The 12,313-nt window shown below is 44.1% G+C and overlaps 1 protein-coding gene across 1 annotated transcript in view; it reads left to right on the plus strand.

The window, feature by feature from the left end:
* Tnfsf15 (TNF superfamily member 15) overlaps window positions 1-6,158 on the plus strand; it is a 15,970-nt gene extending 9,812 nt beyond the window's left edge. The window contains exons 2-4 of the mRNA XM_005352601.1: window positions 1,055-1,097; window positions 2,243-2,281; window positions 5,704-6,158. Coding sequence (XP_005352658.1) covers window positions 1,055-1,097; window positions 2,243-2,281; window positions 5,704-6,158 — 537 coding nt within the window. The remainder of the gene's footprint in view (window positions 1-1,054; window positions 1,098-2,242; window positions 2,282-5,703) is intronic.
* The last annotated feature ends 6,155 nt before the right edge of the window (window positions 6,159-12,313 follow it).

Genomic DNA, 12,313 nt, shown 5'->3' on the forward strand with positions numbered 1-12,313 from the left:
TGTGTGACAGGCCCGAGCTATGACTAGTGAGTGTGTGACAGGCCAGAGTTATCACTAGTGAGTTGAGGGCCTGCTTGCTCCTGGGCCTTGTACTCAGGCCTGTGAGCCTTGTATTTTCCACATAATCTTTGAGTCGATTGGGGCATTTTCTTGTTAGATCTTCTCCTCAGCGCTGCACATCATTTGGGTTTGGTAGTGTTAGTATTCCCAGTTTATAAATGGGTACACTAAACCCAGAGAAGAACGGTGTTTTCCACAAGATCTTATTGATAAAGGACAGAACCACAATCCAAATGCATATCTATTTGATGCCAAGGCAACTCCCTTTTCTGTATCATAGGAAACCTGAAATGGTTTATGAATTAGGATTGTGTTCTGTGGAAACAGGAAGAGTGCGAGACTGATGGGAAGGAAAAGGGAATATAGCCATTATTCCTTTGACTGGATCATTTCCTAAGACTTGGAGAGACAAATATTGCATGTTTTCTTTTATATGCGGATCCTCAATTATATTCAATCATCTGTATAGAGATGATATAGATATAGCTATAGAGAGGTGGATTTCATGAAATTAAAAACTAGATAATCTGGGAAAAGGAAGAACAGCTTGGAAGAGGAGAAGAACAGAATATAAGAGGGTGAATATTGTCAAAGTACATGATATATGTACTTGAGTGAGAATGTATATATGAAGTTCTCCGTGATGCACAATTAGTATATGCCAATACAAAAAATAGTTCAAATCTTCAAAATAAAGTGGCAAAAATAAAATAACTCCCACTATTGGTTTACTACAAGAAATGACAGGATTCTGAGGATACAGCAGGGAAAACCCTCAAGCTAAAAGATAAAGATAAAAGAGAGGAGGACAATGGGGGTCTCTAGAAAGGAAGTGCAGAACTGAGATGTAAGATCCCCACCAACTGAGATAGTCCAATGCTGCTTTCCTCCCAAGAGAGCGTCAAGGCTTAGACAGCCAAGTCTATGGGCATCTGGGCGTGTGTTGAGGTAAGAAGGGCTGTAAGGACTGAACTGTATCTTTCTTTCTCAACAGGCTATACAAAACCAAAATTGTGAACCTTCACCACAGCCAGTTTGTAAGTGTTCATTTTTGATGCCTTTTCTTGGGGGAAATAAGGGCATTTCATATAGTTTTAGGATGAAAGTAATTGGGAGTGGGTCTTTAATTGACACATTGCTAAGCCAAGGGATGCAGAAAGACTGGAAGAAGAGTGAGGCTCCTCACCCACCATTAAGAAGGCAAAATTGGCAGGGCAGTGGTGGTGCTGCCAGGCGGTGGTGGCGCACGCCTTTAATCCCAGCACTCGGGAGGTAGAGGCAGGTGGATCTTTGTGAGTTCGAGACCAGCCTGGTCTACAAGAGCTAGTTCCAGGACAGGCTCCAAAGCTACAGAGAAACCCTGTCTCGAATCCCCCCCCCCAAAAAAAAAGAAACCAAACTGTGTTCTGACTACATGCATGATATGTGGCCTGAGTCTAAACTTGCAGCTCACAGACATGCTGGGCAACGCAGCCTTCAGACAGCATTCCAGCTGTCTACAGTCAGTCATCTCTGACTGTGGTTATCCTTTTGACTAGCTAAGTGTGGATGAAAGTAATCAAGTCCAATTAAGGAGTGAGAACAGTTCCCAAAGAAGCAAAAGTATACAATAGAATCATCGTTACAACTGTAGATTCTATAGTATAGAACATGGTTTAACTTTAATACAAAAGCCAACATGAAATTATAAGTTCCTTCTTAAAGACTAATGAGAAAAAGGCCCAGAAAGGGAAGAGGATCTGCCAAGGTCATGGAGCAACAGAATGGATCCTACTTCTCCCCCCATCCCTTCTTTGTTGAGTTATCCAGACACTTCAGTGGATACAGCAAAAGAATCATATGAAAAGTCAACTGGCCCTCACAGAACAATCAGCATAGTTTTTATTAGGCCTGGCTAGGGGCCAGCAACCACGTAAACACAGTATTCAAGGTAGAGATTACTGTGCCCATCTCAGAGACAGAACAGTGTCCAGGCTAGGCAACTAGCCCAAAGTCCTTTGCACGCAAGACTCTTATTCCCGAGTCTCCCATGTCCCCAGTGGTGCATCCTACAGACACCATAGCCATTCCAAACACACATGGAGCTGAGCTGCAAGGCATGGAGCCGATGCTCCTCTCTCATCACAGGGGCTGTCGTCACTCTCTTAGCCTTACTCAAAGCATATTTCTTGTTTCGTTACAGACACGCCTTCCAGAGCCAAGCCAAGGGCGCACCTGACAAGTAAGATTCCCTGTACTCCTTTAAACACCAAGGGCCATAGGCCTGAGATTTCTTTCATTATATTACCAAAACTCACTGTGGTGGCTTTGAACGGGCATCAGAATTGACAATCAAGGATTTTGAGTAACTTCTTCTTTCCTGTGACAAAACCAAGGACCCATGTCTCTCTGGTGCTCGGTGCTCTTCAATCGGCCTTCTGCCTGTCCATCCTGCTTTTCTCTGGCATACATACACCCAGCCATCCTGAAGTGCTTTTCCTCCATTCTGTGTCCTCAAGTAATTCTGGCTCTCATTATGGCTGAAAGATTTCTGGATTGACTTGAAGGGGCTGGAGGGCAAGCTCAGTGATGCTGCTGCTTCTAAGCCTGGGTACCTACAGTGCTGGTGCTAGGTGCAGGCTCAGTCAGATCCCAGAAGCTCCCTGGACAGTTCCATACTCTGTGAGGTCCATCTCAAATATGAAGGTGGAAAGCCACAGGGGATGATACTCAGGAAACTCAGACTCAGACAATGATTTGCATGTTCCTAGTCAGACAGATACTCAGTAGAAGATTTCAAAGTTAAGCTTGTTTCTTTAGGCTACGATTTTCACTGCAGCAGGCTCTCTAATCCAAGCCTGACTGCCGCTAAGCTAACCCAGTTTATTGCACTCAGTGCTATGAGGGTTGCCTCTCTAGAGACACAATGGGACTGGTTTATGCATCATCTGAGAAAACATGTCAATCACCGCATCATCCACAGTGAAAAACTACCAGATGTGACTCACAAAGATGTCTATAAGGAGGCACCAGAGCTTTCCAAGAGCCACTTAATGTAGAGACTAGATGAGTTCAAACCCACTCAAGACTGTGCCAAGCTTGCAAAAGAAACCTAGTCCAGTCAGCAATGGGAAAGATACCTTAGAAGCTCCAGAGTCTAGGTTTCTGGTCACCCACTGGATGTGCAGGTTGTTGAATTGTTCCTTAAGGCAGAAGCTATCCACAAACTATAGTGTCAGTACATAATGGTGATTGCTGTGAGTTTCCAAAGCAGTTAGAGGGCAGTTAAGATGTTTTTGTTGTCTCTAATAGTAATAGTTTTGTTGTAAATTATCCTATTTGACATCAGTAGTTTGAAACAAGTTTGGTTCTATCCATTTCCTTTAACTATAGACATCAGCTAATATGTTTAATTTAATTAGAATTAGGAGTGAAGCAGACATAAGAACATATGAAATATATTAAATAGCACAGGCTTACTCTTTAATCTGTCTAAATGAAGCATGGTCTTTATCTGAATAGAAAAAAACAAGCTCAACTGTACCTGGCTTATTTTAATCTATAAAATGCCCACATTGGTTATGTCCACTTAATGTTCAGAACAAGGCTCTAAAGAGCCCAATCCTCAACTTCCAGATGAGACACTGAGGTGCAGAAGAGAAAGCAAACATGCACAGTTGATTAAAGAGGTTTGCATGGTGCAGAATCAGAGTTGGTACTGGGCCCAAGCAGCCCAGAGCCCAACTTCCGTCCCACAAGTATATTTGGCTCTGGCAGTGTGGGAGAGGAATTGCCGAAATGTTCTGAGTCTCTAGTCCCAGAATGTCGTCAGGCAATTCACTATTGATTACCGCCTGTTTTGTGACATTGGACCACAACATTGTGATGTAATGACAAGGTTGATCTCTCTCTCTCTCTCTCTCTCTCTCTCTCTCTCTCTCTCTCTCTCTCTTTCTCTATCTCTCTCTCTCTCTCCCTCCCTTCCTCCCGTTTCCCACTCCCTCTCTCCATTCCTCCTCCCCTTCTCCTTTTGGAAGAGAGCTTGTCTGAAACAGAATGCCAGGAAAGATGAGTGCATTTCCCAATAGCCGTGAATTTTACACCTCCTTTAGTCCTTCTCACGAGTGGTATTTGTCTTTTTTAGATTTTAGGATTTTTAGATTCTGTAGATGGCACGTGTACAAAAGGGAGGGAGAAGGGAAGAAAGAAGAGTACAGTCATATATCCCAGATTGGTGGGCAACTCTTTTCAGGATTTCCAGCAGACAGTCCAATCATTGGATAATGCAGTCTCTCATAAAAATGATGGAGCAGTAACAAACTCTGCACTTTTCCTCATTGGTGTATGCTAAATACTTCTGGCTTTTAACACCAGATACAATGTAAATACTTCTGGCTTTTAACACCGGATACAATGTAAATGCTTCTAGCTTTTAACACCGGATAAAATGCAAGTATTTCCGGCTTTTAACACCTGATACAAGGCAAATGCTTCCGGCTATTAACACCCGATACAATGTAAAGAGATTTACTATATTACCTGGAGAAATGTGCAGAGAAAAGACACTGTGTGTTCAGCAGATGCTATTTTCCCCCAATATTTTCATTTCCTGAATTGGGGTGAATGATAAGCTCAGGACTGTGCATGGTAAGAATGTTGGTATAGTGATGGAAATATTACATTTGGGAGCAGGCTTTGACATAAAGTTTGCCAGTTTCCCCAGCTAAGTTAAAAGGATTTTTCCTTGTGTAGAATGGGTAGGAAAAGCTGGAATGAACCAGGCATGGAAAAGGAGGATAATCAGGGCTAATCTGAGAATGTCTTAGCTCAAAGTGAGCTTTGTCTTCCAGACAGTGGGTGCTAGTCATGCTGAGGGTAGGCAAAGCTGAGGGACCTGGAAGAATGATTCTACATGTGTCTTTGCCAATTGGCCAGTGAGGATAATAGGGTGGACTCATCATTCATAGGCCCCAGAATGAGGACTGGGACCGTCTGGTGTCAGGATTTGTCCTGGGTAAGCAAGCTGTTAGCGGTAGATTCTTTTCAGGTGCACAGAACAAAGGGATTTCTTGACTTTCACTGCATCCATGTAGAACAACAGTTTGTGAATAAGAAAACATTTGATGATGAGCCAGGAATGAATGACCACACCAGGACACAAACTTCAGTTCCCAGGAATGCACAGCTCCGACTGTGGACGAAGTACATAAGCTCCTAGAGACCCAAGGAAAGGGAATGCAGAAAGCAGGGACTGGAAAGCTGGCTGAGTCTGAAAAGTGCTTGCATTGCAGCATGAGGACTTCAGCTTGAGTCTCCAGCAACCACTGAGAAATCTCGGCGCAGCCACTCATGCCTGTGTCCCTAGCACTGGAGTGGCAGAGATAAGTGGGTCCCTATAACTTTCCAGCCAGCCAATCTGCTCAAGTTAGTGAACTCCAGGCTCAGTGAAAACCCATGTCTCAAAACATAGCGTGAAGAACTACTGAGAAGGGCACCCCATTTCCATCTCTGGCCTCCACATGCACCTGCACGCACACATGTAGACACAACACAAACACATAGGCACATGCACACACACTAAGAAAACAGGAAAAGAGGACAAGACTTTATCAAAGGCCATGGGTCCTGACCTGTGCCAATTAAACTTCTCTCCTGTATTTGCAGTTCTTAAGCAAACTCCAGGGCCACATCTGCAAAATCAGTTTCCTGCTCTGCACTGGGAACATGAACTAGGCTTGGCCTTCACCAAGAACAGGATGAACTATACCAACAAATTTCTGGTCATCCCCGAGTCCGGAGACTATTTCATTTACTCCCAGATCACATTCCGAGGGATCACATCTAGGTGTAGCAACATCAACCAAGAAAGAAGACCTAACAGGCCAGACTTCATCATCGTGGTTATCACCAAGGTAACAGACAGCTATCCTGAGCCCTCCCACCTCCTCACAGGAACCAAGTCTGTGTGTGAAATAAGTAGCAACTGGTTTCAGCCCCTCTACCTTGGGGCTATGTTCTCCTTGGAAGAAGGGGACAGGTTGATGGTTAATGTCAGTGATATCTCCTTGGTGGATTACACAAAAGAAGATAAAACTTTCTTTGGTGCCTTCTTGCTCTAAGGGGAAACAATCACAATCATGTAGGGCCTCCTTGACCCCTACTTCCCACTTTTCTTTGCTCATGTGGAACTATAATCAGGGGTGTGGGGGATCAAGGATGGGGACAGAGGTTTATCTACATAATTTAGGAACCCAAGATGATTCTCTCTATATGTTTTGGACTGAAATAGTAAATGGAAAACTCAGAAGAACTCGTGTTTGCTAGAGACCTGCTGGGTTTTCAAAATTAAAACAGCTATCTCCAATAGCTCGATCTACTGCTCTCCAGACATGATGTTTCTGAGATGTCCTCCTTCCTGTTCATTGATTAGTTGAGGATGCTTAATCAGTGACTCTAGTTTGGCTCCATGGTCAGAAAAGGAGAATGGAATGTTCTGCCTGCATCTATCTCATGGTGCATCAGAGCATCGAGCAGCACAGACTTACTGTAAGGACTGGCACAAGAGCAGCCAAAATGATCTGCTCACCTCCTCCACTAAACCCAAACCTTGTATCAAGGGCCTTCAAAGCTGCCCATGGCTGGTCTGGGCAGCTTGGAAGTTTATCCAAGACAGGGATCTTCTGGCATCCCGGCATGCCTGAGGCTCTGGGAAGTTCCCTATCAGGTATTCATTTTGCCCCTGTTTGCTGAAAACTGGAACTCAAATTTTCTCTATTGAGTTTGTTAAATATATATATAATATGTATATTATATATATAATATATTTGTGTGCATGTGCGTATGTGAGCATGTGCATGTGTGCGTGTGTGTGTGCGTGCGTGCGTGTGTGTGTGTGCGTGCGTGCGCGTGCGTGCGTGCGTGCGTGCGTGTGTGTGTGTGTGTGTGTGTGTGTATTACTGTCCAGAAGCGCATGACCAACCATTCCTAACTGGACTCGAATCAGCGCTTCTGTTTCCAAGGTACTGGTTCCACAGCAAACATGAGGCCACTGCTGTATAAAGCAAGATAGGGAAAGAGTGTTTTCTAAAAACATGTGGTGGCATCAAGGGTGGTGGTACACATCTTTAATCCCAGCATGGGGGAGGCTGAGCCAGGAGGATTGTCATAAGTTTGAGGAAAACCAGGCCTAAGTAGTAATTTTCTGGCAAGTCTGGGCTATGTAACAGGATCTCCTCTTAAATTAAAAATAAAAAAAAATAGACTGGTCCTCAAAGATAAAGTAATATATTCAAGGATTTGGGAAAGAGGGCATGTGTTTTGAAAAATAGCTAATTTAGTGAAAAATATTTTGCTGGTTAAATGCTTCTCAAAAAGCTACAGAACTCAAATAGATTCCATAAGCATTTATTTGGGACTTACTTGCCCTGGGGATAGAGAAATAAATTATTTTAGTCTCGGATCCACTCATCCTAACAGATTGGCACCTCCATCATTTGTGGAGCTTTCCGTCACTCTGGCCGTGTTAGCTGATTAATCAGCTGACCTGAGAGACATTGGTATTTTCTTATTATGAATATGGGCACCATTTGAGAAGGACAATCAATAACAGAATGATTTGCATTTCTTCTTGAGTGTTGTTATAACAGCTAAGCAAGGGCAGTTTCCCATAAATAAGCAAGAGGGGATGTAAGAATACAACTCCCTACGGTGAGATCCAGCATTGAAACAGCAAACAGAAAGAGATTATTGCTATTTACTGACCTCAAAATTTGACACAAAGACCTTTGAAAATACTAGAACTGTATGAATGGCCTAGAGGTGCTCTGGAAAGTCTATGTCCCCAGCAAAAGCAAAAGTCATAGTCATCTTTCACAGGTCATTGGAATTTTGACCTTAGCTGGCTTTGGGTCTGTTTGACCAAACGCAATTGCAAGGCTGTAACTTCTGAGTTGATTTTTGTTGTCTAACTAAGGGATAGTGGGAAAAGGGAAAGTGAACTTCTACCATCTCTTAGAACGGATTCCATGCACACCAGATCCCTTGGATCTATTTCCATGCAAGCTACTTCACCCTAAAGGAAATTCCAATTCCATGCTTGGCAGTAACTCCTTGGCTTATAGAAGTCCACGAGTTCACTGTGCACAAGGCATGGCCATTGCCAGCACTCTCTTGCGTGGTATTTCTCTCAAGTCCTTACTCAATCAGGTTTCCATGATTGTGACATTAAAGATTAATTTCTAGAGCAGGTTTGTTTATATCCTGTCCCTTGCAAAATACATGCAGATATGCCTGGCCTCAAAATCCCCTGGTTGTTAGGGCTTAGAGTCCTGGGACTGTTGCGCTATTTTCAGTATTTTATTAAAGCTTGCATCATTGCTCTGAATGCTGGCAGTATTCTAGCGTATTGGCTGCTAGCCTTTGGAGGATTCACTGAGCCCTTAGTAAAGGTGACAGTGCTAGCTCAGAGTGGTCGCACTTGTGCCTTGCTAACACTTCCCGAGCTCTGTGAGACAGTTGCCTCTTCCATCTGGCCATCTTGAGGACACTCACAAGCCCATATTGCTGTTACTTTTTCAGAGTGACGCAGTCTGTTCATGGAAAAGGCAGAGCTGGAAGTTTGTCTTCCGAGAAGTCTGTCTTCCCACTCTCTCCTCTTGGCAAACGATACTGGTTGATGCAACTAGAGGAGAATTGAAGAAAGGCAGGAGAAATATCTTTGACTAACTATGGGGCAATATAGAAGAGTAAGGAGATTTACACATGGTACCTATACCTAAACCAATTTTCTGCCCCCAAATAGATTTTTTTAACCTGGTAGTGATAGCTTATTCTCTGGAGATAGTCAAGCAAAAAGAGAGTTTTGTAGAAGCTATTGCGTCACGGAGGTCAGGAGAGGGAGCAAGTCAAAGGATTCCTCTTCCAGATCTATGACCATGTGGTCACCTTTCTATCCGATCATAACAAACCTGACAGCTCTGCCAAGAGTTCTGGGGTTCCCACTGGGCTAGAAAAGTAATCTCCCCACACTATCAACTCTGGGGTCTTAACCAGTAGATAAGATGTCATGGGATTTTAGAGCTGACATGAACTGCAGAGTTTTCTATCCAAATTCACATCACTTCAAGTGAAAAAACACAGGCTGAGGGAGAGATGCCATACGAGGCTTGGTGCAGGGAGAGCCTGATAGAGTGTGAAGACTGAGCTGGGCTTCCTGTCCCCGACACCCGGCTCAGCAGCCTTTCCATTTGATCTGGGGATTGCTGGCTGGTTTGGGTTTTATTTTATTTTATTTTTACTTTTTTGAGCACCTGTCACACTTAGACACGTTCACAAAAAGAGGGTCAGTGACAGGAAGTTCTGCTCTGCTGTGTGCACGCAGGGGGAAGGAGACTCACAGTAGTGAGTAAACAGAATAGTGAACTTAGATGATTTTAGTCTTAAAGTAATTAAGACACACCATTTTCCCCTCTTTTGTCTCAGAGGGCATACAGGTGTTCGCCTGATTTTAGTGATAAGCCCTATGTGCTTTCATTGGTTGTATGTTTTATGTTAAAACGTCACATCGCCATGGTACAATGCATATTGTATGTTGTTGGGTCTGTAATTAACTAGTATGCATCACATGTATGAATTCTAATCTCTGTAAATGAAAATTTATGTATGTTAACATATATAATAGTTGTAATTTAATAAACTGGCAATGAGGCTGCAGGAATTTGATTGTGTCAATTCTTTTTGATATAACACAATTCTTTTTGGATTCTTTGTGAATTTCACATCATGTACCCCAATCCCACTCACCTCCCAGTCCCTGTATATCTGCTCCCACCCCCCACCTCAGCAGCATCCTCCCCAAAAAAATTAAAACAAACAGAAAACTCACCTTACCCCTCTGTCTTTCCAAGATCTCTTCATTCCTCCCAGGGACAATGGGTGCTGCAGTGTGTCACAGAATATAGCTTTGCCCAGGCAGCTCTACGGCAAAATGGTCATTGCGATGGGTCTGTTGTCTGGTTCAAGGCCTCTGGCACACCGCCATCACTGGACCCTCTCCCAAACTCCTCTTGATTATCCCGCTGCTGCTTCCCCAAGTCACAGAGGTCCTTCTGCCATCATCCCAGGACAAGTCTGTTCGTATATCCCAACAGGTCATAGATGGGGTAGACGTCAGGGTGTATCAAACCAAGTCCCTGGATGTGGAGCTGGATAGTAGCTGAGCTGGTCTGTCTGGACCACTAGGACCACCACCCTGTCAGGTGAGGGGCAGCTGTTTCTGTGGGTCTCCAGCTCATGATCTTGACCCCCTTGCTCATATAATCCCTCATTCCTCTCTTTAATTGGACTCTGTGAGCTTGACCCAGTGCTTAGCTGTGTATCTCTGCATCTGCTTCCATCAGCTACTGGATGAAGGCCCTATGATGATCATTAGGGTAGTCATCAGTCTGATTACAGGGAAGGCCAGTTCAGGCACCCTCTCCACTATTGCTAGGAGTCTTAGCTGGGGTCATCCTGTGGATTCCTGGGAGTTTTTCTAGTACCAGGTTTCTCCCTAACCCCATATGGTTCCCTCTATCAAGATATCTCTTTCCTTGCTCTCCCTCTCTGTCCCTCCCCCAACTCAACCCTCCCATTCCCTCACGTTCTCCTCCCCCTCCCCTTCACCCTTCCTTCCTCTCCCCACCAGACTCCCTAAATAGACATTTTAAGGGTTAGATCATCACATATTAGGAAATCTATCTCTCCCTCTACAGGTGTAATCAGACCGAAAGGGCAGGGGAATGAGGCTCTGTCGGAAGCATCTCCTCCAAATCTGTGGCCAGCCTGGAGAAGCCTCGTGGTTCTTCCCCTCCTCATTCATCTGTGCCCATGCCTAGGAATGATGGAGAACAGTTTGTTCTTGATTCTTGTAACATGGAACCAATCACTGGCCTTAAATGCATGGACAGCCAACGTCAGTAAAAATTCATTTCAATTTCCAGAGGAAAAATAGTGATGGAAGTCTAACCAAGTTTTCCAACAAATTCTCCAAATGGCTCTCCATCTCCAGGAACTCTAGAGCAAAGAGGCAAAGCCATTTACCTTCTCTCCAGGGTTGGTGTAGCTACCCACAGGGGACCCCAGTGACAGATGTGATTCGCCACCACAAAAGACTGATGTTGCCATTCTGGCTGTTAGCTAGTACAATCACAGTCAGTAATGAGCAGGCGTCTACCCACCTTACACACATACACCATTACAATAATAATCAGCACTAATGTTCCAGTACAGAATCACACAAAGTGCGGCGGGTGAAGGATGTAAGATCCATGTTCAAGGCCCTGGTATGCCAGTTTGCCTATTGCGAGGTCTTGGGCCAATGTTGTTAAGTTTCCCTTTCCTTCTTTGATAAAGAGCAAGCACCAAATTTAGCCCTAAATGGGATGTCTGTATCAAACCCTTCCTCTAAAGGTTTGGTGATCTGTGCTGAAATCGAAACTGAAGGACTGTGAGAGTGAGTCAGAGGTGGCAGTGACTCCAAGGAAACATCATCTCCAAGCATAGCAGGCTGGTGCACATATGACCTCAGGGACTATGACACAATGCAGAAAGCCCACACAGGTCCAAGCTAGACACAGTCCCAGTGAGAAGAAGGAGAAGGGGAAATGGACACAAATCCTACCAAGCTGTTTTCACTGATACCTGGTGAGAGGGGAAAATCAGTTTTCGCCAATGGAGAGATATATAAGCCACAGTCCAGGGCAGGCCCCGAGCTCAGGGGTCATTAACCAAACAAAACAAACTCCATGTTTTGTGTGCACTTTTTGTTGTTGCTGTTACAATTTGGTGGGCTTAGTCTTTTTAGTTTTTGCTTTCTTTGTTTTACTGGTTTTTTGTTTGGTTGGTTTTTGGTTTTTCAGGAGGAAGTGTTGAAAAAAAGAAAGAATATGAAGTTGGGTGGGTAGAGAGGTGGGAAGGACCATCCAAGATTTGGGGAAGGGGTTAAATATAATCAAACTATATTGCTTTAAAAATAATAAAAATGTAATTAAACAAATGAACAGGGTTGGATAGTCTGTGCCCTGGCACTTGAATTTCAAATGTGCTCCTTTGATCAGCTATGTCTAGGGAGTGGAGAACACTTCTCCAAGAGAAAGCAGAACTGTGGCCCTGCGCTTGGGGACTTTTCTCCTCTTCAGTGCAGCAAACAGAAAGGGGACTGGAACTGTGATGTGTCTCCCAATGTCTGCTCATGCTGCTGCACGTTAGCAGAGCCCTTCAACTCCCTCTTCCCACC

This window comes from Microtus ochrogaster, chromosome 10, assembly GCF_000317375.1.
Source record: "Microtus ochrogaster isolate Prairie Vole_2 chromosome 10, MicOch1.0, whole genome shotgun sequence".
NCBI lineage: Eukaryota > Metazoa > Chordata > Mammalia > Rodentia > Cricetidae > Microtus > Microtus ochrogaster.